The following is a 25,152-nucleotide window of genomic DNA, read 5'->3' on the forward strand; positions in this document are numbered from 1 at the left end:
TCGCCTTGGATAAAGACGTCTGCTAAATAAACAAATAATATTGAAATAAACATTTTGTCGAAAGTTTTGACTAAAATTGCTACCAAGTTCATATTGTACTTAATTATATTATACAAAGAAAACATCTTTAAGGTTAATGGTTTATTTGGCCTCAGTTCAGTTTCAGTTTGAATACAGAAATGTATACAGACCAAGGAAAATAAATATATATATATTTTCTAATAAATAGATTTTTCTTTACAGGACAAAAAAAAAAAACTCCATTCTATATTAAACAAGTTGAGAATATTCTTCTATTCTTTAAAATATACTAAAATAGTACAGAGAATTAAGACTAAGAATTTCTTGGTTTTGGAGTTAGGGTTCTATGTTAAAAAAAAAAAATAATAATAATAATAATAATAATAATAATAATAATAATTAGAATAAAATCCATGTTCGATGCAGCTGTTTTGTATTTGCAACAGGCTGCCACATTTCTGGAGTAAAATAGGTTTTACAGGAGTGATTCACTGAATGTTTTGGTTGCAAGTATTTCTGGCTTCACAGTATTTTGTCCCAGCACTGTAAAAGATACTCCAAGTGCTGTCGCTGCTTTCAGAAATCCTCCGAACACGGCTCAAACTCTTCAGCGCTCCCCTTCTCACAATCCATGTACGCTGCCATATATTTTTTTCAATCAAATACGAATATAAAATAAAGGTAGACCATCAAAACTGCAGAAATAATACAATGAAATACTCTGTATATACTTGAGATCGTTGATCGTCTCCAGCTCTTGTCAATGTCTTCACAGATAGAGAGGGATTTGTGCACGGAACGCAACTGGATAATAAAGTCACCTGATGATTTCCATCTCTCCTCCCCGACTTCAAAACACACACACTAACCCTGCCTCAGAGCCGGAATCCATGCTAAAACTACATATAACCCTAAAACAGCAGCATTCTGAAATGTATTTGTACTAAATCTCTTCTAAATCTCTTCTATCACCCGCCCCTCCATTTTTAAACTGCCTGTGATCCCGATAAGGAATCTGAAACGATGACTGCTCTGTTCACCTTGACATCACAATCCATTGCAATGCCAATATAATCTATCAATTCTGCTGTCATAATTGACACAGCGTCTGTAATATGAAAATGCTTTCCCACCTCAAATTCCGCTTTATAAGAAGCTGCTGCAACCCTGCCCTTACCTGTAATTTTAGACCCGTCTGTAAACAACTTGCAATAATTTTCCAAATTATTTACCCATCTCAATTCACCTCTGTCCTTCACCTGCTCTTTCAACAAGAATAAATCAATCTGAGGAGTTTTGAGACCCCCAAGGACTCATATTAGAACATACTCTTTATAATAGATGGTTGTAAATCTCCCTCTCGACACGTGAGGGCGCCAAGTAGCGAAAGGGAAAGGCTTTGGACAGGTTGGCCTGACAGTTCATTCCCTGGGTTGGGAAGTCAGTCAGCCTGGAAGAAGGCGAGACTCCGGTGGGGGAATGTATTGACCTGGAAGGTAAACGAGGTAGCAGCTGCAAGCAATAGAGTCAGCTGAAATCGTTTACCAAGGGCTCATGCATAATCACATAAAGGGGCTGGAGAATTGTAAATCTTTTCCTTGTATTAAGAGTATCGTGAGTGTTTGTTTGTTTGTTTGTCTTGTCTATAACTGTTACTTGAGTGTTTATAGACGGCTAACACATTCCGGAGCTGTCTCTAACAGCCAGCACTGAACCCGGAACAGCACTGCATGATTTGTCACTCTTTAAACTGTATCACCCACCACGAGCACTACATGGATACAAAGAGATCAGATTGAAAATAAAAACCCCAGAGAACAGACGGCAAACCTTGACGTGCGCAGGCAGGGCGTGGTACTGCAAGTGCTCTTTCCTTTGATGTGCATCCTGGAGCTGAAGAGGTTAATGTCATGTTGAATAAACTACTGTATCTCTTTGCTGGATTGTTCTGATATCGTGCAAAGACAACGAGAGTACAGATTATAGTTCAATTGTCTTGGAAACAATGTGATGTTTAAAATTTCTCTTCAACACTGAACACGTTTCATAATTCAAAGAGACTTTCGTTTTGGGAGCTTGTATTAAACTGGGTAAATTAAGCAGTGCAGGGGAGTGGTCTGACTTCACTGGGCTCCTTGATCACGTCTGATAACGGCACTGCCTGTGCTGGACTTGCATGTCTTTTATAGAGTCACAGACCAACACAGACTTGCAATCACACAAAGAGCAAGAAGAGGAAGAAGTGCTCCTGAACCCCTCCAGTCAGAGCTCGGGACTGTCACATGAGCTGGTGCTGTTGTGGGTGGGGCCGGAACCACGACTACCTCAGTCAGGCCCGACCCAAACCGTCTAAGAGCATAAACAGAGCACTTGTATTCTCCAGCATCTTCCTCCCTGACTCTCGTCAGCAGCAGTGAAGCGTTCCCGCGCTGCAGTTCAGAATCAAACAGGCTGGTCCTGCTCACATACTGAGAGAGCTGATGGGCAAGCTGGTCCCTGTTGTCACGATATCCGTGAACAATGCAGAGTGTTTCTGCTCTTCTCCAGGTCACAGCTAACTTCTTATCCCCACTTCCAGCTGTGTAGTAGAAGGTGCAGCTCAGGATACAGTCCTGCCCCTCAGTACACTTCACTGAGCTCGGGACTTGCACTAAATCACTGCTGCTGACCCTGCCAGCAGCCAGTATGAGGATTGCCAATACCCTAGTAACAGCAGCAGCAGCAGGGCCAGTGAAGCACACTCTCCTCCTTAACTGGATCATGGACTCGGTCCTTCTCTTCAAATAGAGCCTGAACAGGAGAAGATCAAAAAGTTCAGAAACACAGACAGAGAGAGAGAGAGAGAGAGAGAGAGAGAGAGAGAGAGAGAGAGAGAGAGCACCAAGATTCAGAAACACACACACACACACACACACACACACACACACACACACCACCAGGGTTCTAAACACACCCACACAGGGTTATAAACACACACACAGGGTTATAAACACACACACAGGGTTCAGCACATTTATGACTCGGACACTCACTGGGACAGTTTGCTCCCAGGCTGCCTGATGTGATCCGATGCCAAAGAAACAAGTTCAATAGCGAACAGAAACTTGAAACAGAACACAAGACAAGAAGAGGAGAAAGTGCCGCATCAAACTCAGCGCAGAGAGCAGGACGAGAAGGGCACACATTGAAGCCAAGAGAAAAGAAACCCTGGAGTACAATACTGGATCGGGGGTCTTACTGGTTGCGGGGCAGCCCAGGTGAATTCAGGGACGCTTCTTCTCCTGCAGAGTCCATCCTCTTTGCACGCTCCGTCTGCATCTCTGTACCGACACACAAGAGAAATCTTAAATTCATACCACGTTACACACTGGAGTCACTAAATATTCAAAGACTGGTCTGTCTGTTTATCATTATTATTACACATCACAGTGCTCTTAGTTATAGACTATATACTCCAGGAAAGTTTCATGAAATTAAACCCACAAGGAAAGGGCCATTGTGAACGCCTACAGATTAACAACCTGAAAAACTACACTTCCCATGAGCCTCTCTTGCAGGTTCACTTCAGCTACAGGAGGCACAGGGTCTCCCTCCCATTTATCCAAAAGGACCCAGAGCCTGCAGCAAACATGCCAACTTTGAACCCTTGTGAATACACTCCAACACTACTTATTATAAACTAGCCTGGCTGCACACACACACACACACACACGCATACACACACACACACACACACACACACACACACACACAGTACTTGAAATGGAGACGCAGATAACCTGAATCGTAGAAAGTAAATTATTGCTATTCACGCTGTCTTCAAACCAGCATGATACTTGTTTGTTGTTATCTTTATTGTTTATTTGTTTGTTTGTTTTGGCCCACGTGCTGTTTATTTTGTGAAAGTGTTTTGTTAAAACTGTTTATTTTCTTATTTAATAAAAAGCGGAGCCCCATGGCGCCTCAGTTTCGCCCCGCAGTTGCTGTGTGTCTTGCATTCATTTCCTGACGTCACCCCCTTCAGCCAGCCTGTTCACAGTGAAAAATATGGCTTCCGTTGAGATTAAGCATCCCAGGCAGGCACTGCATGCTGAAGGAGGTGATGACGTAGGAAGGAGTTTCATCTGAAAAATATATAAGTCACGTTAAGAGGGTTTGAACATAACTAATATCAGGATTTATTTGTTCCCAGTTTAGGGGTGTGTAACACAGTACCGGCATTTCTGAATTCAAAAGACTTCTCTACCATCACGTTTCTCAATCCCAATGTAGTGCTATAATATATGTGGGCTGGTTATAGCCATCAGCACTGAAAATGATCACAAGCAAAGGCTTGAGTTCCACCCCCTCTCTATCCAAACTAGAGCGCGGTTGACTTGAGACACAGCATAGACTACAGCTCCCAGAGTGCATTGTAACACCGATGGGAAGAGGTGCTTCAGAAAGGCCTCGTGAAAGCTACAATGCAGCCAACAGAGATGCGCCTGCAACAGATCCAACAGACTGCTGGGCAACGCAGCGAATGCAATATTTGTGCAACACGAACAAATGGCTTCTAGTAAAGAATAAAAAGTTGGGGTGCTTAACACGTCAGTCTTTAAAATCAATGGGACCGCACAAGTCACAAGGGCTGAGGATCTCAACAGAATGGGGTGAGTGCTCAGTGACATGTTATCAATCAATCAATCTTTATTTTATATAAGAACACAAGAACATTATTCTTATGTTATTCTTAAGCTATTCCTAATCTACATTAATGATTTCGATTCTGGTATAGTAAGCAAACTTGTTAAAATTTGCATACACAAAAATAGAAGTTATCACTTTATCCAGTTGTTTATACTGAATCCAGGTAAAATACCTAGATTCTATTGCAGCAGCAAAGGTCATTCAAAATGATCTAGACAGCATTCAGAACTGTGCAGACACATGGCAAATGACATTTAATAGAGAAAAGTGTAAGGTACTGCACGCAGGCAATAAAAATGTGCATTATAAATATCATATGGGAGATACTGAAATTGAAGAAGGGAACTATGAAAAAGACCTAGGAGTTTATGTTGACTCAGAAATGTCTTCATCTGGACAATGTGGGGAAGCTGTAAAAAAGGTCAACAAGATGCTCGGATATATTGTGAGAAGTGTTGAATTTAAATCAAGGGAAGTAATGTTGAAACTTTACAATGCATTAGTAAGACCTCATCTAGAATATTGTGTTCAGTTCTGGTCACCTCGTTACAAAAAGGAAATTGCTGCTCTAGAAAATGTGCAAAGAAGAGCAACCAGAATTATCCCAGGTTTAAAAGGCGTGTCGTATGCAGACTAAAAGAATTGAATCTATTCAGTCTTGAACAAAGAAGACTACGCGGTGATCTGATTCAAGCATTCAACATCCTAAAAGGTATAGACAATGTCGACCCAGGGGACTTCTTTGACCTGAAAAAAGAAACAAGGACCAGGGGTCACAAATGGAGATTAGATAAAGGGACATTCAGAACAGAAAATAGGAGGCACTTTTTTACACAGAAAATTGTGAGGGTCTGGAACCAACTCCCCAGTAATGTTGTTGAAGCTGACACCCTGGGATCCTTCAAGAAGCTGCTTGATGAGATTCTGGGATCAATAAACTACTAACAACCAAACGAGCAAGATGTGCTGAATGGCCTCCTCTCGTTTGTAAACGTTCTTATGTTCTTATATATATGATCCGTATTGTGTAATCCATTGACAGTTGCTAGAGGTTGTACTGCTATTTTAAGTGTGTGTGAGCTCTGTAATAAAGTGAACCCAGATTTGATTTACCTGGTCGGGGTTCCTTGGTTGTTCCTCTGGGGTCGGGGTGAGCCGCATGGATTTCACAGGAGGATAATAAAGTAAAACAAAATGGCTAAGATAGTGCTGGTCATTTCCGGTCAGCTTAGCCAGTGGTTTTAGTTTCTAGCCCCAGCCCCCCGTGTCACCAGTCTAGCACATGATTGAACCATCCAAAATTGCACCAATGCACCATTTGAATCCCTTTTTTCAAAAATGTCCCAGTGAGAGGGGACACACCCCCCTCCCACAATCGGTGCTACCTTGTAAGTGCCAGGAAATGCCACTAACAAGGCAGGAAATGTCAAAGAGGAAGTGTCATCATACAATGAACATGTTTCTAACAGGTTAAAAAGCACATTTGGAACTAAAACTATTTGTGGAAACTTAAAGGGATTGACGACCCCCCCCCCCCCCCCAGCCTCCCACGAGACTCACCCATTATTAAAATACAGTATGTTGCATATTTATTCTTACTGTCAGAGTAATTCATATTGTGCGCTGCACAGAATGTTATAAAACAAAAATATTGTGTATTTATTTATTGTTAATCTTAGGTGCACTGGATACGGCACTGGAGAGGATAAAGGAGTTGCAAGACCAAGATTATAAATTATCTTTAGTTTTAATTTTCTTTAGAGCTACAAATCGATAATTTCTGTGCATCAGATGAAGACTTCCGCTATTATACTCGCTTCTCATCTGAACATGTTTTTAAAGCTTTTCGGGACTCAACTGAACCGTCTGCTGGAAGACTGGTCTACTGGTTCAAGGTACAGAAAATGGGCTTGGAAGCAATTGATGGGCATACAACACCCAGCCAACACTTCCACTCATTGATGAGTTTATATATATATATTTTGTCGTGTTGCCTGCAGGTTTGAAAGAGAAGGTTTTGGCCGACATTTTTAAAGTTAGTGTTTCCACTGTCAGTCGTATAATCATCACCTGGGCTAAGTACCTGTATTTAGTGTTAGGTTCAGTGCCTATCTGGATGTCCAAAGAACAACTAAACACTACAATGCTGGAGAAGTTTAGACAGTATTGTCCAAAGCTGAGAGTCATTCTGGACTGCACAGAGCTCAGATGTGAAAACCCATCATCACTTACATTACAGTCTGAGGCTTTCTCTACCTACAAAAATTACACCATTTTCAAAGGACTGATTGGAATTGCCCTGTGTGGAGCGATTACATTCATCTCTACACTGGATCCATCTCTGACAAAGAAATAACTAGTCCTTCAGGTATTGTGGGTCTTCTGTGAGGCTTCATTGCTCGTCCGAGGATCTTAGTTGAGAGAGCCCTTAGAGAGTTAAAGAGCACCACAGCTGGGATTCTGCAGTGGCACTGTCTCTAGCAGGCAGCATCAATCAGATTTGGGCAAACTGTTGTTTAATGGTAAACTACTGAGGGCCACTGGGTTTGAAAGGTGACAATCCCACATGAACAGAAATCAGAAAATTGTTTTTGCTGCTTGATGAGATTCTGGGATCAATAAGCTACTAACAACCAAACGAGCAAGATGGGCTGAATGGCTTCCTCTCGTTTGTAAACGTTCTTATGTTCTTAACAAACTATGGGTGATTACTTTATATGAATTATCATGTTATGCACGAATGTAAGAATTGGCTTTCTGTGGTGGTGTACTTTTTTCTTTCAAGTAGCATATATCTATAATCGTTTTTGCGATATATTTTAATATAAAATGTATACACTATTGCAGTTTTGTAAGAGGATACATTATTTTATCTCTAATGTAATCACAGTTTTACATATAGACTGCCCCTGTTTTCATTTACATCGCAAATTCTGGGCCGATTTGGTTTTTAGATAACGTCCCAAATTCTGGGCCGCTTTGATAACATCCCAATTTCTGGGCTGCTCTGGTTTTTAGATAACGTCCCGAATTCTGCATTTTCGAATTTAGGCCAGTTTTTGAGATATTCTGCTCAGCTGACAGCCGAGTTTCTAGTCATGCATGCACAGTTTACCATAAACTGGACCGTTAATTCATTTAAGAGTAGCCCTCAGTACATGAATCAAAGTTAATGTATTTTTTACTCTCCCCAGAAAACATTTAGGAACATGGGACACCAAAAAAAAAAGGACATCTCATTTGCTTATGTAATGTCCATCAATATATAGTGAGGTGGAGGGGTTTATCAGAACTTCTGGGTTTAAGAGATCAGTCCTCTTCAACAACTTCAAATAAATCCTATTGAATTGTATTAGTCAACATTTCCCTTATCTATTCCTGATAGTTTATACTGTAGCTCAGGGGTTTTCAACCTTTTTTTGAAACTGTACCCCTTCTATCTGGAGGTTTCAGCTCGAGTACCCCTTTACAATTTTCGCTCAACTGAACGGTACCTCAGTTACAATAAAATGGAGAATAATCTGATGACCCCCCTCCCCTGTTTATTTAATAAATTTGAGTGACAAACTGCTGGTTTAGGACAGAACAACAAACAGTAGGCTTAATTCTTAAAACTTTTAACTACAAGTATGTGGATGCACAGAATTAAAAAGACAAGTATTGGGTTAGGAGCACACCTATTTTTTTGTAACTTTGACGGCCTTTTGTAAAAGTGAAGGCCTTTTGATACCCAGCATACACTGCAATACCCAGCAACGTTATACACTGATATTCTGATAGCACAGCAATTCAAATGAAGTTTGTAATTGGTTGTGTTCCTCAAATACACAATAAAAAGTGATATTTATAGTGTATACAGTTATACAGCGATACAGTGGTTTCGGACATCTAAGAACAGGTACTGCGAGCATCTGGATTCATACCCAGAGGTACTCTGTAGCCTCCTAGGACATTCACAGCTTGTTTGACACACTCTTGTAGTTGCCCTTTTCTGCATATAAAGCTGTTTGTCAATCTCTCTTTTTTCTTATAAATCAGTCTTTGCAGGAATCATTCCAAAAACACTTGAATCAGTTAGGGACTACCAGTCTGACACTACAGCCCTTTAAATTGCAGTACCAATTTGCAAGTTGCTAAGTGGCTACGTTCCTCAAATTTGCACTGCAAAGTGATATTTTAAAGAATAGGGTATATAGTGCTTTTTTTCGCCTCTGCTCGCTTTTGGTGCAAAACTATGCTCTGATACACTCAAGCTGATACTGTAATCACAAAACACTTGGAATGGACTTAAATGGGTGCTTCTGTTGCATAAATACACAACAAAATGTGCACATTTCAGGTCTTATATATAATGGACATTTTTTGAATGTATTTTGATATGGGAAATCGGGAGGGGGGGGGGCGGGGGGGTCCTCCTGTCGTACCCCATGAGTCCACAAATCCTGGGCCAACAAACTCGCTAGTACTCTCTTTAGATGCACAACAGTCTTAGCTAAAGAAAATGGGTTCCTTCGAGTTCGTACGACCCACGACCGCCATTGGCCGAGCCTTACCCCGATGGTGTTTTTATAATAGGATTTGCCATAGGGAAGGGGGTGGTCTCTTATCTTACCCGTATCTCCATGACCCCTGGGCCAACGAACTCAGAAGGGCACTCTTTGCGTGCACAAGAGTCTTAGCTAAAGAAACACATCGGCCACGGGTTCATACGCCACCCCATCGCCAGATGGTGGGCGTTGCCCCAAAGGGGTTTTATAATGGGATTTCCAATAGACATTTTTCAGGGTGCTATATCTCGAGTTCCGGGGGTCCCCGAGACTTGAAAATCGGTACGGAGGTCCACCTCCAAGCGACGTGTCCCCAGCTAGAAAGGACACCAGTTTAGACATTTTTTTGCCAACCTGGTGCTCAAAAGCTATTGGAAATGCAACCTTGACATGCCATCATGCCCCACACAAGGAGTCACCATTTTCATGGTTCAGATGCCAGGACGGCTTGACAAAGTGAATTTTTTTGTCATGACATGAGTTTTTGGGTGAACCACCACACCGTTTTAGGGGGTGGTTTGGGGTGCTCCCCTGAGTCTATATCACTTTGAATGGTGGTTCTACGTGCTCGGGTTCGAGAGATATGCCTGAAATGTGTTTTTCAACCCTGCCATAGACATGAATGAGGCTGAACGCCCTGAAAATATTTTTTGCAAATAATTGCTACGAAACTGGGCATATTACATTCAGGCTGGTTTAGAACCCTTCGAACAGTGGTTGTAGGTGCTCTGGTTCGAGAGATATGACTGAAAATGTGTTTTTTAACACTGCCATAGACATGAATGCGGTTGAATACCCGAAAATATATTTTGCAAAGAATTGCTACGGTGGGTGTATGCGTGCAGGGGTTGCATGGTGGTGTGTCCTTGCAGGGGTTGCATGGTGGTGTGTGCATGTAGGGGTTGCATGGTGGTGTGTGCATGCAGGGGTTGCATGGTGGTGTATACACGTAGGGGTTGCATGGTGGGTGTGTGTGTGCATGTAGGGGTTGCATGGTGGTGTGTGCATGTAGGGGTTGCATGGTGGTGTGTGCATGTAGGGGTTGCATGGTGGTGTGTGCGTGCAGGGTTTGAATGGTGGTGTGTGCATGTAGGGGTTGCACGGTGGTGTGTGCGTGCAGGGTTTGCACGGTGGTCTGTGCATGTAGGGGTTGCACGGTAGTGTGTGCATATAGGGGTTGCACGGTGGTGTGTGCGTGCAGGTGTTGCATGGTGGTGTGCATACAGGGGTTACATATTGGTGTGTGCATCCAGGGGTTGCATGGTGGTGTGTGCATGCAGGGGTTGCATGGTGGTGTGCATACAGGGGTTGCATATTGGTGTGTGCATGTAGGGGTTGCATGGTGGTGTGTGCATGTAGGGGTTGCATGGTGGTGTGTGCATGTAGGGGTTGCATGGTGGTGTGTGCGTGTAGGGTTGCATGGTGGTGTGTGCATGCAGGGGTTGCATGGTGGTGTGTGCATGTAGGGGTTGCATGGTGGTGTGCATGTAGGGGTTGCATGGTGGTGTCTGCGTGTAGGGGTTGCATGGTGGTGTGTGCATGCAGGGGTTGCATGGTGGTGTCTGCGTGTAGGGGTTGCATGGTGGTGTCTGCGTGCAGGGGTTGCATGGTGGTGTGTGCATGTAGGGGTTGCATGGTGGTGTGTGCGTGCAGGGGTTGCATGGTGGTGTGTGCGTGCAGGGGTTGCATGGTGGTGTGTGCGTGCCGGGTTGCATGGTGGTGTGCGCGTGCCGGTGTTGCATGGTGGGTGTATACATATAGTGGTTGCATGGTGGTGTCTGCGTGCAGGGGTTGCATGGTGGTGTGCGCGTGCAGGGGTTGCATGGTGGTGTGTGCGTGCAGGGGTTGCATGGTGGTGTGTGCGTGCAGGGGTTGCATGGTGGTGTGTGCGTGCCGGGGTTGCATGGTGGTGTGTGCGTGCCGGGGTCGCATGGTGGTGTGTGCGTGCCGGGGTCACATGGTGGGTGTATTCATGTAGTGGTTGCATGGTGGTGTCTACGTGTAGGGGTTGCATGCTGTTGTGTGCGTGCAGGGGTTGCATGGTGGTGTGTGCGTGCCGGGGTTGCATGGTGGTGTGTGCGTGCAGGGGTTGCATGGTGGTGTGTCCGTGCAGGGGTTGCATGGTGGTGTGTGCGTGCAGGGGTTGCATGGTGGTGTGTGCGTGCAGGGGTTGCATGGTGGTGTGTGCGTGCAGGGGTTGCATGGTGGTGTGCGCGTGCAGGGGTTGCATGGTGGTGTGTGCGTGCAGGGGTTGCATGGTGGTGTGTGCGTGCAGGGGTTGCATGGTGGTGTGTGCGTGCAGGGGTTGCATGGTGGTGTGTGCATGTAGGGGTTGCATGATGGTGTGTGCGTGTAGGGGTTGCATGGTGGTGTGTGCGTGCAGGGGTTGCACGAAGGTGTGTGCGTGCAGGGGTTGCATGGTGGTGTGTGCGTGCAGGGGTTGCACGGTGGTGTGTGCGTGTAGGGGTTGCATGGTGGTGTGTGCGTGCAGGGGTTGCATGGTGGGGTATGCGTGCAGGGGTTGCATGGTGGTGTGTGCGTGCCGGGGTTGCATGGTGGTGTGTGCGTGCCAGGGTTGCATGGTGGGTGTATTCATGTAGGGGTTGCATGGTGGTGTGTGCGTGCAGTGGTTGCATGGTGGTGTGTGCGTGCCGGGGTTGCATGGTGGTGTGTGCGTGCAGGGGTTGCATGGTGGTGTGTGCGTGCAGGGGTTGCATGGTGGTGTGTGCGTGCAGGGGTTGCATGGTGGTGTGTGCTTGCCGGGGTTGCATGATGGTGTGTGCGTGCCGGGGTCACATGGTGGGTGTATTCATGTAGGGGATGCATGGTGGTGTGTGCGTGCAGGGGTTGCATGGTGGTGTGTGCGTGCAGGGGTTGCATGGTGGTGTGTGCGTGCAGGGGTTGCATGGTGGTGTGTGCGTGCAGGGGTTGCATGGTGGGGTATGCGTGCCGGGGTTGCATGGTGGTGTGTGCGTGCAGTGGTTGCATGGTGGTGTGTGCGTGCCGGGGTTGCATGGTGGTGTGTGCGTGCCGGGGTTGCATGGTGGTGTGTGCGTGCAGGGGTTGCATGGTGGTGTATGCGTGCAGGGGTTGCATGGTGGTGTGTGCTTGCCGGGGTTGCATGATGGTGTGTGCGTGCCGGGGTCACATGGTGGGTGTATTCATGTAGGGGATGCATGGTGGTGTGTGCGTGCAGGGGTTGCATGGTGGTGTGTGCGTGCAGGGGTTGCATGGTGGTGTGTGCGTGCAGGGGTTGCATGGTGGTGTGCGCGTGCAGGGGTTGCATGGTGGTGTGTGCGTGCAGGGGTTGCACGGTGGTGTGTGCGTGCAGGGGTTGCATGGTGGTGTGTGCGTGCAGGGGTTGCATGGTGGTGTGTGCATGTAGGGGTTGCATGATGGTGTGTGCGTGTAGGGGTTGCATGGTGGTGTGTGCGTGCAGGGGTTGCACGGTGGTGTGTGCGTGCAGGGGTTGCATGGTGGTGTGTGCGTGCAGGGGTTGCACGGTGGTGTGTGCGTGCAGGGGTTGCACGGTGGTGTGTGCGTGCAGGGGTTGCACGGTGGTGTGTGCGTGTAGGGGTTGCATGGTGGGGTGTGTGTGTGCAGGGGTTGCATGGTGGTGTGTGCGTGCAGGGGTTGCATGGTGGGGTATGCGTGCAGGGGTTGCATGGTGGTGTGTGCGTGCCGGGGTTGCATGGTGGTGTGTGCGTGCCAGGGTTGCATGGTGGGTGTATTCATGTAGGGGTTGCATGGTGGTGTGTGCGTGCAGTGGTTGCATGGTGGTGTGTGCGTGCCGGGGTTGCATGGTGGTGTGTGCGTGCAGGGGTTGCATGGTGGTGTGTGCGTGCAGGGGTTGCATGGTGGTGTGTGCGTGCAGGGGTTGCATGGTGGTGTGTGCTTGCCGGGGTTGCATGATGGTGTGTGCGTGCCGGGGTCACATGGTGGGTGTATTCATGTAGGGGATGCATGGTGGTGTGTGCGTGCAGGGGTTGCATGGTGGTGTGTGCGTGCAGGGGTTGCATGGTGGTGTGTGCGTGCAGGGGTTGCATGGTGGTGTGTGCGTGCAGGGGTTGCATGGTGGGGTATGCGTGCCGGGGTTGCATGGTGGTGTGTGCGTGCAGTGGTTGCATGGTGGTGTGTGCGTGCCGGGGTTGCATGGTGGTGTGTGCGTGCCGGGGTTGCATGGTGGTGTATGCGTGCAGGGGTTGCATGGTGGTGTGTGCTTGCCGGGGTTGCATGATGGTGTGTGCGTGCCGGGGTCACATGGTGGGTGTATTCATGTAGGGGATGCATGGTGGTGTGTGCGTGCAGGGGTTGCATGGTGGTGTGTGCGTGCAGGGGTTGCATGGTGGTGTGTGCGTGCAGGGGTTGCATGGTGGTGTGTGCGTGCAGGGGTTGCATGGTGGTGTGTGCGTGTAGGGGTTGCATGGTGGTGTGTGCGTGCAGGGGTTGCATGGTGGGTGTATGCGTGCCGGGGTTGCATGGTGGTGTGTGCGTGCCGGGGTTGCATGGTGGTGTGTGCGTGCCGGGGTTGCGTGGTGGTGTGTGCGTGCCGGGGTTGCGTGGCGGTGTGTGCGTGCAGGGGTTGCACGGTGGTGTGTGCGTGCAGGGGTTGCACGGTGGTGTGTGCGTGCAGGGGTTGCACGGTGGTGTGTGCGTGCAGGGGTTGCACGGTGGTGTGGGCGTGCAGGGGTTGCACGGTGGTGTGGGCGTGCTGGGTTTGCACGGTGGTGTGGGCGTGCTGGGGTTGCACGGTGGTGTGGGCGTGCTGGGGTTGCATGGTGGTGTGGGCGTGCAGGGGTTGCATGGTGGTGTGTGCGTGCAGGGGTTGCATGGTGGTGTGTGCGTGCAGGGGTTGCATGGTGGTGTGTGCGTGCAGGGGTTGCATGGTGGTGTGTGCGTGCAGGGGTTGCATGGTGGTGTGTGTGCGTGCAGGGGTTGCATGGTGGTGTGTGCGTGCAGGGGTTGCATGGTGGTGTGTGCGTGCAGGGGTTGCACGGTGGTCTATGCGTGCAGGGGTTGCATGGTGGTGTGTGCGTGCCAGGGTTGCATGGTGGTGTGTGCGTGCCGGGGTTGCATGGTGGTGTGTGCGTGCCGGGGTCACATGGTGGGTGTATTCATGTAGGGGATGCATGGTGGTGTGTGCGTGCAGGGGTTGCATGGTGGTGTGTGCGTGCAGGGGTTGCATGGTGGTGTGTGCGTGCCGGGGTTGCATGGTGGTGTGTGCGTGCCGGGGTCACATGGTGGGTGTATTCATGTAGGGGTTGCATGGTGGTGTGTGCGTGCAGTGGTTGCATGGTGGTGTGTGCGTGCCGGGGTTGAATGGTGGTGTGTGCGTGCAGTGGTTGCATGGTGGTGTGTGCGTGCCGGGGTCACATGGTGGGTGTATTCATGTAGGGGATGCATGGTGGTGTGTGCGTGCAGGGGTTGCATGGTGGTGTGTGCGTGCAGGGGTTGCATGGTGGTGTGTGCGTGCCGGGGTTGCATGGTGGTGTGTGCGTGCCGGGGTCACATGGTGGGTGTATTCATGTAGGGGTTGCATGGTGGTGTGTGCGTGCAGTGGTTGCATGGTGGTGTGTGCGTGCCGGGGTTGCATGGTGGTGTGTGCGTGCAGGGGTTGCATGGTGGTGTGTGCGTGCAGGGGTTGCATGGTGGTGTATGCGTGCAGGGGTTGCATGGTGGTGTGTGCGTGCAGGGGTTGCATGGTGGTGTGTGCGTGCCGGGGTCACATGGTGGGTGTATTAATGTAGGGGATGCATGGTGGTGTGTGCGTGCAGGGGTTGCATGGTGGTGTGTGCATGTAGGGGTTGCATGGTGGTGTGTGCATGCAGGGGTTGCATGGTGGGTGTATGCGTGCCGGGGTTGCATGGTGGTGTGTGCGTGCAGGGGTTGCATGATGGTGTGTGCGTGCCGGGGTCACATGGTGGGTGTATTCATGTAGGGGATGCATGGTGGTGTGTGCGTGCAGGGGTTGCATGGTGGTGTGCGCGTGTAGGGGTTGCATGGTGGTGTGTGCGTGCAGGGGTTGCATGGTGGTGTGTGCGTGCAGGGGTCGCATGGTGGTGTGTGCGTGCAGGGGTCGCATGGTGGTGTGTGCGTGCAGGGGTCGCATGGTGGTGTGTGCGTGCAGGGGTCGCATGGTGGTGTGTGCGTGCAGGGGTCGCATGGTGGTGTGTGCGTGCAGGGGTCGCATGATGGTGTGTGCGTGCAGGGGTTGCATGGTGGTATGTGCATGTAGGGGTTGCATGGTGGTGTAACAGTGCAGTGGTTGCATGGTGGTGTGTGCGTGCAGGGGTTGCATGGTGGTGTGTGCGTGCAGGGGTTGCATGGTGGTGTGTGCGTGCAGGGGTTGCATGGTGGTGTGTGCGTGCAGGGGTTGCATGGTGGTGTGTGCGTGCAGGGGTTGCATGGTGGTGTGTGCGTGCAGGGGTCGCATGATGGTGTGTCCGTGCCGGGGTCGCATGATGGTGTGTGCGTGCCGGGGTCACATGGTGGTGTGTGCGTGCAGGGGTTGCATGGTGGTGTGTGCATGTAGGGGTTGCATGGTGGTGTGTGCGTGCAGTGGTTGCATGGTGGTGTGTGCGTGCAGGGGTTGCATGGTGGTGTGTGCGTGCAGGGGTTGCATGGTGGTGTGTGCGTGCAGGGGTTGCATGGTGGTGTGTGCGTGCAGGGGTTGCATGGTGGTGTGTGCGTGCAGGGGTTGCATGGTGGTGTGTGCGTGCAGGGGTTGCATGGTGGTGTGTGTGTATGTAGGGGTTGCATGGTGGTGTGTGCGTGCAGGGGTTGCATGGTGGTGTGTGCGTGCCGGGGTTGCATGGTGGTGTGTGCGTGCAGGGGTTGCATGGTGGTGTGTGCGTGCAGGGGTTGCATGGTGGTGTGTGTGTGCCGGGGTTGCATGGTGGTGTGTGCGTGCAGGGGTTGCATGGTGGTGTGTGCGTGCAGGGGTTGCATGGTGGTGTGTGCGTGCCGGGGTTGCATGGTGGTGTGTGCGTGCCGGGGTTGCATGGTGGTGTGTGCGTGCCGGGGTTGCATGGTGGTGTGTGCGTGCAGGGGTTGCATGGTGGTGTGTGCGTGCCGGGGTTGCATGGTGGTGTGTGCGTGCCGGGGTTGCATGGTGGTGTGTGCGTGCCGGGGTTGCATGGTGGTGTGTGTGTGCAGGGGTTGCATGGTGGTGTGTGTGTGCAGGGGTTGCATGGTGGTGTGTGCGTGCAGGGGTTGCATGGTGGTGTGTGCGTGCAGGGGTTGCATGGTGGTGTGTGCGTGCAGGGATTGCATGGTGGTACACGTGTGTGGAGTGGAATTGAAGTGCAGAGGGGCGGGGAAAAGACTGGGAAGGGTAGGGTAAAATAAAATTTACTACAATCATTTATTTTCACTTTCGACTCACAGTCTCCTTTAATTCACTTTATGATTTTATTTTGCGATTATTTAATTATTGTCAAAATTAACGGCCTTCATCTATTCACAGTTGCAGTCTCATTTCTGTCCAAATAGAACCTGAAACACTACAATATATTGATGGACGTTACATAAGAAAATGAGATGTCCTTTTTTTGGAATACCATGTTCCTTCCAAAAAATGTGTTTTAATATTAGCCTTTAATAAAGGAAAACGACTGCTTTAATTAATTTTCATGTATCTATTTCAGTGCAATGTAGTTTCTTCATGTAATAAGAAATACGTTTTTTTTTTTTTAACATTTACATTTTATTTCTGTTTTTTCATAAAAAAAAAAGATTTCTGGGGAGAGTAAAACATACATTAACTTTGATTCATGTACTAAGGGTTACTCTCAAATGAATTCACGACCCAGTTTATGGTAAACTCGGCTGTTAGCCGAGTTCCCAAAACTGAGCTGAATTTGAAAATGCAAAGCGGCCCAGAATTTGGGACGTTATCTAAAAACCAAAGCGGCCCAGAATTTGGGACGTAAATGAAAACAGGGGCAGTCTATATGTAAAACTGTGATTACATTAGAGATAAACTAATGTATCCTCTAACAAAACTGCAATAGTGTATACATTTTATATTAAAATATATCGCAAAAACGATTATAGATATATGCTACTTGAAAGAAAAAAGTACACCACCACAGAAAGCCAATTCTTACATTCGTGCATAACATGATAATTCATATAAAGTAATCACCCATAGTTTGTTATATCAGTACAGCGTAATACCACATTATATTTTAATGGTAAGGTTGTGGAAAGCAGATCACTCTCTCTCTCTCTGATCACAATGTTAAAAATGCCTGCAAGCGTTTCCACTCGTGTGACGACATATTCATGTGACAGACATGGACCAATCAAAACGCGAGACTGTTACGCGGTTCCATCCCAAAAACCTGGCCTGTGTCATACCTCCACTGTGAGGGTTTTTCCTTTAACAAATAAATAAATAAATAAATAATGTTACTCGGGTCGTCTCAACTGCCTCTCGTTTAATGGGGACAACCGCTTATTCGGAGCGTTCATTTACATTATCCCACGTCAAAATTGCCGATGTTTAGACATTAGAAAAAGAACCGTATACTGCAGATATGTAAATTAACATAGTCCATGTAAACTCATTGTTAGACTTCGTTTGCATTAACACTCTGTTCCGAAAAGGTATCTATTTTAAACACAATATTTAATAAACTAGTATTTACATCTCTCTCTCTCTCCAAGCTGCATGCAGCTCACAGCACAGCTGCAGATCCAGGCTTTGTTTTCCGCGCTGTCGATGCGATGTCGAAAAAACATTGTTCTTGTGTTGCAGATAATACACATTTATAAAAGTTGAATCTTTACAGTTTTTAGATTTTATTTAATTATTTATAATAAATAATAATAATAATGCAGCCGCGATGGTGTCGGGTTTAAACTCTCAGTGAAATGTGCTGCTGCATCTGTGTGTACTGCAGACCGCGCTGTGTGCAATTCTGTAACCTTATCTTCTCTGGAAACTAGGCATTTTGTTCTGCAGCTCAACCGCACCTACGAAATGCCTTTTCCATTGTGAATATAATTCTAACTCTTCAGTTGTGCATGATAGTTTGTTCACTGTAATATGTCAAATACAAAATCCAACACAATCAATATAAACTGGAAAATAATATATTAATATAAACCCAACTCCAAAGACCCCTAGACAAGCAAGAATATACATGTGTTCAATAACATTTAAATCACCACTTTCATGTAAAGATTTGAAAAGTGAAAACAAATCATTACAGTGATAATGTAACAGTATTTTTAAAAAGCCTCTTACAGTGCGTCCTTGGTAGAGTGGTCCGAGTGCAGTTATCTTCTTAAATTCCTATGATCAACTTGTCCTCTAGTAAGTTGTTTTAAAGCCAGATGTGTAGCACTCTCTTTAGGAGATGTGGCTACCAGAAATTGCCTTGCTTCACAAATGTGAAACACATCACATCGTCTTTAAACATCCATGTCACGAGTGTAAAGTCGGTCCTTGTCCGAGAAATCACGTGATCCGAGTTGCGGCTGCTCGAGGGGGGGCGTCGCCTTTTTGTTCCTCCCCCTCCCCCCAGTAGTTTTAACCCCTTGCAGACAGTATATAATATTATAACGAATATTATAAAAAAAAAAAATAGATACATTTGATTTTTGTTATTATCCTTTATTTTATTTTAGAAATTCATCAATAACTGTATTAAGCTCTCTCTCTCTCTCTCTCCCTCTCTCTCTCTCTCTCTCTCTCTCTCTCTCTCTCTCTCTATATATATATATATATATATATATATATATATGTGGCATTGTAGACCTGGGCAATCTACCCCCCAATAATATACTTAAATGCTACAGAATTCTGCATGTTGGTTGCTTACTCTTTGTGGTAAAATTAATGTCCATTGAAGTAGATTGGCGATCAATACTAACTCCGGCCAGTAGGTGGAGTCGAGTGTTCAAGCAGCAGAGTAATAAAAGGTGAAGCTGCATTGCACACGCAGTGCCTCGTTGTTTATGCTGTAAACAAGGCCAATGGTTCATGTATGATCGGCCAGTGTAAGAATAAGATATTTTTTGCTTTTTCAGTGTGCTTGGAAATAAAGACCATTAACCGGAGAACACAGTTTCCGTTCATTGTTACTCAAAGTTGCAACATACATATATATATATAAAACTCTAACCCCCTCTCCTCTCCTCTCCTCTCCCCTCCCCTCTCTCCTCTCCATGTTTAATAACTGCTGTATCTGTGTGCCAGTGTCTGAGTTAATGTCATGTTTCATAACTGCTGTATCTGTGTGCCAGTGTCTGAGTTAATGTCATGTTTCATAACTGCTGTATCTGTGTGCCAGTGTCTGAGTTAATGTCATGTTTCATAACTGCTGTATCTGTGTGCCAGTGTCTGAGTTAATGTCATGTTTAATAACTGCTGTATCTGTGTGCCAGTGTCTGAGTTAATGTCATGTTTCATAACTGCTGTATCTGTGTGTCAGTGTCTGAGTTAATGTCATGTTTAATAACTGCTGTATCTGTGTGCCAGTGTCTGAGTTAATGTCATGTTTAATAACTGCTGTATCTGTGTGCCAGTGTCTGAGTTAATGTCATGTTTAATAACTGCTGTATCTGTGTGCCAGTGTCCCAGTTAATGTCATGTTTAATAACTGCTGTATCTGTGTGTCAGTGTCTGAGTTTAGGCTCCTGTGTGCTCGATAGTCATATTCAATAAAGCAAGACAGACATTTAGAAAATTAAGTAATATTTTTTTAATCTCCTGAACTAAACTACACATCACAACAAGCACATGTACAAAATCCAGGTGATTAAGGAAAAACACAGCCTGGATATAAAGACTTCAATAAATCTCTATTAATATTCACAAAGGTGAATTTCAAACTATGCTAAAGAAGATGATTGTAGAATTGATTCAAATTTCATTATGTGGGTTTCACAATCCATGTACGCTGCCATATATTTTTTTGCAATCAAATACTAATACAAAATAAAGGTAGACAAGCAAAACTGCAGAAATAATACAATGAAATACTCTGTATATACTTGAGATCGTTGATCGTCTCCAGCTCTTGTCAATGTCTTCACAGATAGAGAGGGATTTGTGCACGGAACACAACTGGATAATAAAGTCACCTGATGATTTCCATCTCTCCTCCCCGACTTCAAAACACACACACTAACCCTGCCTCAGAGCATGAATACAAAGAGATCAGATTGAAAATAAAAACCCCAGAGAACAGACGACAAACCTTGACGTACGCAGGCAGGGCGTGGTATTGCAAGTGCTCTTTCCTTTGATGTGCATCCTGGAGCTGAAGAGGTTGTCATGTTCAATAAACTACTGTTTCTCTTTGCTGGATTGTTCTGATATCGTGCAAAGACAACAAGAGTACAGATTATAGTGCAATTGTCTCGGGAAACAATATGATTTTTAAAATTTCTCTTCAACACTGATCACGTTTCCTAATTCAAAGAGACTTTCGTTTTTGGAGCTTGTATTAAACTGGGTGAATTAAGCAGTGCAGGGGAGCGGTCTGACTTCACTGGTCTTCTCGATCTGATAACAGCACTGTCTGTGCTGGGGTAGAAGCCTTGTTGGACTTCCAGCTGTAACCTGTGTTTTTCTTTATAGGGGCAAGGACCGAAACAGAGCCGTGCAAACACACAAAGAGCAAGAAGGGGAAAAAGAACTGCTACTAAAACCCACCAGGTGTGTGGTTGAGCCGGAACCACGACTACCTGAGTCAGGCCCGACCCGGACAGTCTAGGAGTGTAAACAGAGCACTCGTATTCTCCAGCATCTTCCTCCCTGACTCTCCTCAGCAGCAGTGAAGCGTTCCCGCGCTGCAGCTCAGAATCAAACAGGCTGGTCCTGTTCACATACTGAGGGGACTGACGGGCATGCTGGTTCGCGTTGTCATGGTAATTGTGAACAATGCGCCCCGTTTCTGCTCTTCTCCAGGTCACACCTGACTTCTCATCCCAGCCTCCAGCTGTGTAGTAGAAGGAGCAGCTCAGGATACAGTCCTGCCCGTCAGTACACTTCACTGAGCATGGGACTATCACATGAGCTGGTCCTGTTGTGGGTTGAGCCGGAACCACGACTACCTCAGTCAGGCCCGACCCGTACAGTCTAGGAGTGGAAACGAAGCACCCGTATTCTCCAGCATCTTCCTCCCTGACTCTCCACAGCAGCAGTGAAGCGTTCCCGCGCTGCAGCTCAGAATCAAACAGGCTGGTCCTGTTCACATACTGAGGGGACTGATCGGCAAGCTGGTCTGTGTTGTTGCGGATCCTGTGAACGATGTGGTCCATTTCTGTTCTTCTCCAGATCACACCTGACTTCTCATTCCAGCCTCCAGCTGTGTAGTAGAAGGTGCAGCTCAGGATACAGTCCTGCCCCTCAGTACACTTCACTGAGCGCGGGACTTGCACTAAATCACTGCTGCTGACCCTGCCAGCAGCCAGTATGAGGATTGCCAATACCCCGGTAACAGCAGCAGCAGCAGGGTCAGTGAAGCACACTCTCCTCCCTAACTGGATCCTGGACTCGGTCCTTCTCTTCAAATAGAGCCTGAACCGGAGAAGAGCAAAAAGTTCAGAAACACACACAGACAGACAGAGAGAAAGAGAGAGAGAGAGAGAGAGAGAGAGAGAGAGAGAGAGAGAGAGAGAGACACACACAGACAGACACACAGGGTTATAAACACTCACACACACAGAGGGTTATAAACACACACACACAGGGTTATAAACACACACACACAGGGTTATAAACACACACACACAGGGTTATAAACACACACACACAGGATTATAAACACACACACACAGGGTTATAAACACACACACAGGGTTATAAACACACACACAGGGTTATAAACACACACACAGGGTTATAAACACACACACAGGGTTATAAACACACACACAGGGTTATAACACACACACACAGGGTTATAAACACACACACAGGGTTCAGCACATTTATGATTCGGACACTCACTGGGACAGTTTGCTCCCAGGCTGCCTGATGTGATCCGGTGCCAATGAAACAAGTTCAATAGCAAGCAGAAACATGAAACAGAACAGAAGACAAGAAGAGGAGAAAGTGATGCATCAAACTCAGCGCAGAGAGCAGGACGAGAAGGGCACACATTGAAGCCAAGAGAAAAGAAACCCTGGAGTACAATACTGGATCGGGGGTCTTACTGGTTCCAGGGCAGCTCAGGTGAATTCAGGGACGCTTCTTCTCCTGCAGAGTCCATCCTCTTTGCACGCTCCGTCTGCATCTCTGTACCGACACACAAGAGAAATCTTAAATTCATACCACGTTACACACTGGAGTCACAAAATATTCAAAGACTCGTCTGTCTGTTTATCATTATTATTACACATCGCAGCGCTCTTAGTTATAGACTATATACTCCAGGAAAGTTTCATGAAATTAAACCCACAAGGAAAGTGCCATTGTGAACGCCTACAAGATTCACAACCAGAAAAACTACACTTTCCATGAGCCTCTCTTGCAGGTTCATTTCAGCTACAGGATGCACAGGGTTTCACTCCCATTTCTTCAGAGGACCCAGAGCCTACAGCAAACATGCCAACTTTGAACCCTTGTGAATACACGCCAACACTACTTATTATAAACTAGCCTGGCTACACACACTCCGCCTAATTGGGATTGCTGCTGAAATGGGATACAACTCTGGGAGACGGTTCTTCCCAATGCTATTGACGTTGTTTAATTGGGACGTCACTTTGTTCAAGACAGGTGGTGCAGCGCTGTGCAGGGAGTGTGTGATTACACTGTGACTTGAGTACATTGAGTAAAGCACGCTGAGCTCCTGAAGGAGGAGGAGGAGGAGGAGGAGGAGGAGGGGGAGGAGGAGGAGTCTCCTGTGGTTTCTCAGGCTCTTCTTGCAAAGAAAGTTGGCGTGTCAACATCGCAGGTGCGATTCACTTTGTTGAGGAATAATAAAAAACATTGTTTCAATGATGTATTTAACATCTAATCATAATGTGATGTGATTTCATTTGCTTTCTTTTCATTAAGAATCAAAAAGCGTGACTCGGGTCGTCTCAACTGCCTCTCGTTTAATTGGGACAGCCGCTTATGTTGGAGCGTTCATTTACGTGTTGGAGCACCTCACTTCTGTTCACCGTAGTGGCACTGAAGGGGAACAAGGAAAAAATAAAATAAACTATAAACCCTTGATGGAGGCTTTTACACATTTAGTTTTTAGCAATGCTAAATATTTAGCTAAATATCTAACTGGCCAGCTAAATCTGGAGTTTGTATGCAAATGAGCTCCACCCTCTTTGTGCTTTCACGTGATTTGATTGGCTCTTGGAATGCAGAAATATGCATATTTCTCAATTAGCATTACAAGAGCCAATCAAATTGAGCTGCACCTTCTACTACACAGATGGAGGCTGGGATGAGAAGTCAGGTGTGATCTGGAGAAGAGCAGAAACGGGGCGCATCGTTCACAGTTACCATGACAACACAGACCAGCTTGCCGATCAGCTCCCTCAGTATGTGAGCAGGACCAGCCTGTTTGATTCTGAGCTGCAGCGCGGGAACGCTTCACTGCTGCTGAGGAGAGTCAGGGAGGAAGCTTCGCCAATTCCACAAAGTTGCCAGAGAAACCTCACAAAGTCGCGTGATGTCGCTGTTTAGACATTCTGAAGTCGCCAAAAATGTTGCTAGACAATTTACCCAGGGTTAGACTCGAGGGTGAACGCAGATGAACGCAGATGAACGCAGATGAACGCAGATGCAGATGAACGCAGGTGAACGCAGGTGAACGCAGATGCAGATGAACACTGGTGAACGCAGGTGAACGCAGGTGAACGCAGATGCAGATGAACACTGGTGAACGCAGGTGAACGCAGGTGAACGCAGATGCAGATGAACACTGGTGAACGCAGGTGAACGCAGATGCAGATGAACACTGGTGAACGCTGTTGAACGCAGGTGAACGCTGTCCACTCACTTTTTTTTTGGGGGGGGGGGGGGGGGGGGGGGGGGGGGGGTTGTTTGTGCAATTTTTCATTACGATTTAAAAAACAAAAAATCAATAAAATACTATATGAAGTGCATCCCCCCCCATAAATAACTTCAAATTGCATCGATTTTCTGTGCTGTTATACATATTATGGAGAATCTCCCCCCAAGCAAAAAACACAACTTGCAAAACTCCGTCAAGAGGTAAATACAAAATCAAATAGACATTTATTTACAAAGCACGACAAATATGAATTATGATTATTATTGATTTATTTGCGATTAACGGGCAGACTACAGAACGTCTTTCCCGAATATACCTCCGTTATTATTCCCTCTCTGTGTTAAAGGACTAAATGAATTAATAAATATAGCGAGACGCACAGTATTCACTTTGCAAACATTACAAATAAACAAATACACTTTAAAACACTTTACCTTCAACAGCTGAGAGCACACGATCCACAAACACACGGCTTCCAGTTCTACCAGACCGACTGACTGACTGACTGGATAAGCGTTCTACAGCGAGCTCTTGTAACACATGACCGGGACTGGAGGTAACCTTCCGCTGCACAGTCTGCTTTACCGGATTCATTCCAAGTAAAAGTCATTAATTAGTCCCTAGCATAATTAGAATAGAAACGACATACACGTAGAGAAAACGTTATTATTATTAAAATTATTATTATTTGGTTAACATATTTATTTATTGGGGTCTTATTCTTATTGACTCGAAACTTGGAGGCGTGGCGTCATTCAGGTTGGATGATGTCACACATCTAAGCCCGCCCTCCCATTCGTATAGCTGCGCCCTTTCCTCTCTGTATTGGAGTTTGAAAGCCCACCGGATAGTTTTGTTTTAAGCTCGGACGTATGTACGTGCATACAGTAGGTATTTATAAACGAGTATATTTAAAG

At 46.7% G+C, this 25,152-nt stretch overlaps 1 protein-coding gene across 1 annotated transcript; it reads right to left on the reverse strand.

The window, feature by feature from the left end:
• Positions 1 to 19,949: 19,949 nt before the first annotated feature.
• Positions 19,950 to 24,763, reverse strand: LOC131709671 (CD276 antigen-like). The gene is made up of 3 exons (XM_059012263.1): positions 24,670 to 24,763; positions 22,431 to 22,512; positions 19,950 to 21,792 (listed from the first exon to the last, which is right to left on the reverse strand). Exons 2-3 carry the CDS (start codon positions 22,508 to 22,510, stop codon positions 20,682 to 20,684), a joined length of 1,191 nt encoding a protein of 396 aa, XP_058868246.1. The 5' UTR covers positions 22,511 to 22,512; positions 24,670 to 24,763; the 3' UTR covers positions 19,950 to 20,681.
• Positions 24,764 to 25,152: the final 389 nt, after the last annotated feature.

The sequence above is a fragment of the Acipenser ruthenus genome, chromosome 44, assembly GCF_902713425.1.
Source record: "Acipenser ruthenus chromosome 44, fAciRut3.2 maternal haplotype, whole genome shotgun sequence".
In the NCBI taxonomy this organism is placed as follows: Eukaryota; Metazoa; Chordata; class Actinopteri; order Acipenseriformes; family Acipenseridae; genus Acipenser; species Acipenser ruthenus.

Coding starts and splice junctions, on each gene's coding strand:
- LOC131709671 (XM_059012263.1), bottom strand. CDS start 22,510: ATGCAGACGGAGCGTGCAAAGAGGATGGACTCTGCAGGAGAAGAAGCG. Junction 21,793..22,430: donor CCTGAGCTGCCCTGGAACCA/GTAAGACCCCCG, acceptor TCTCCGGTTCAG/GCTCTATTTGAAGAGAAGGA.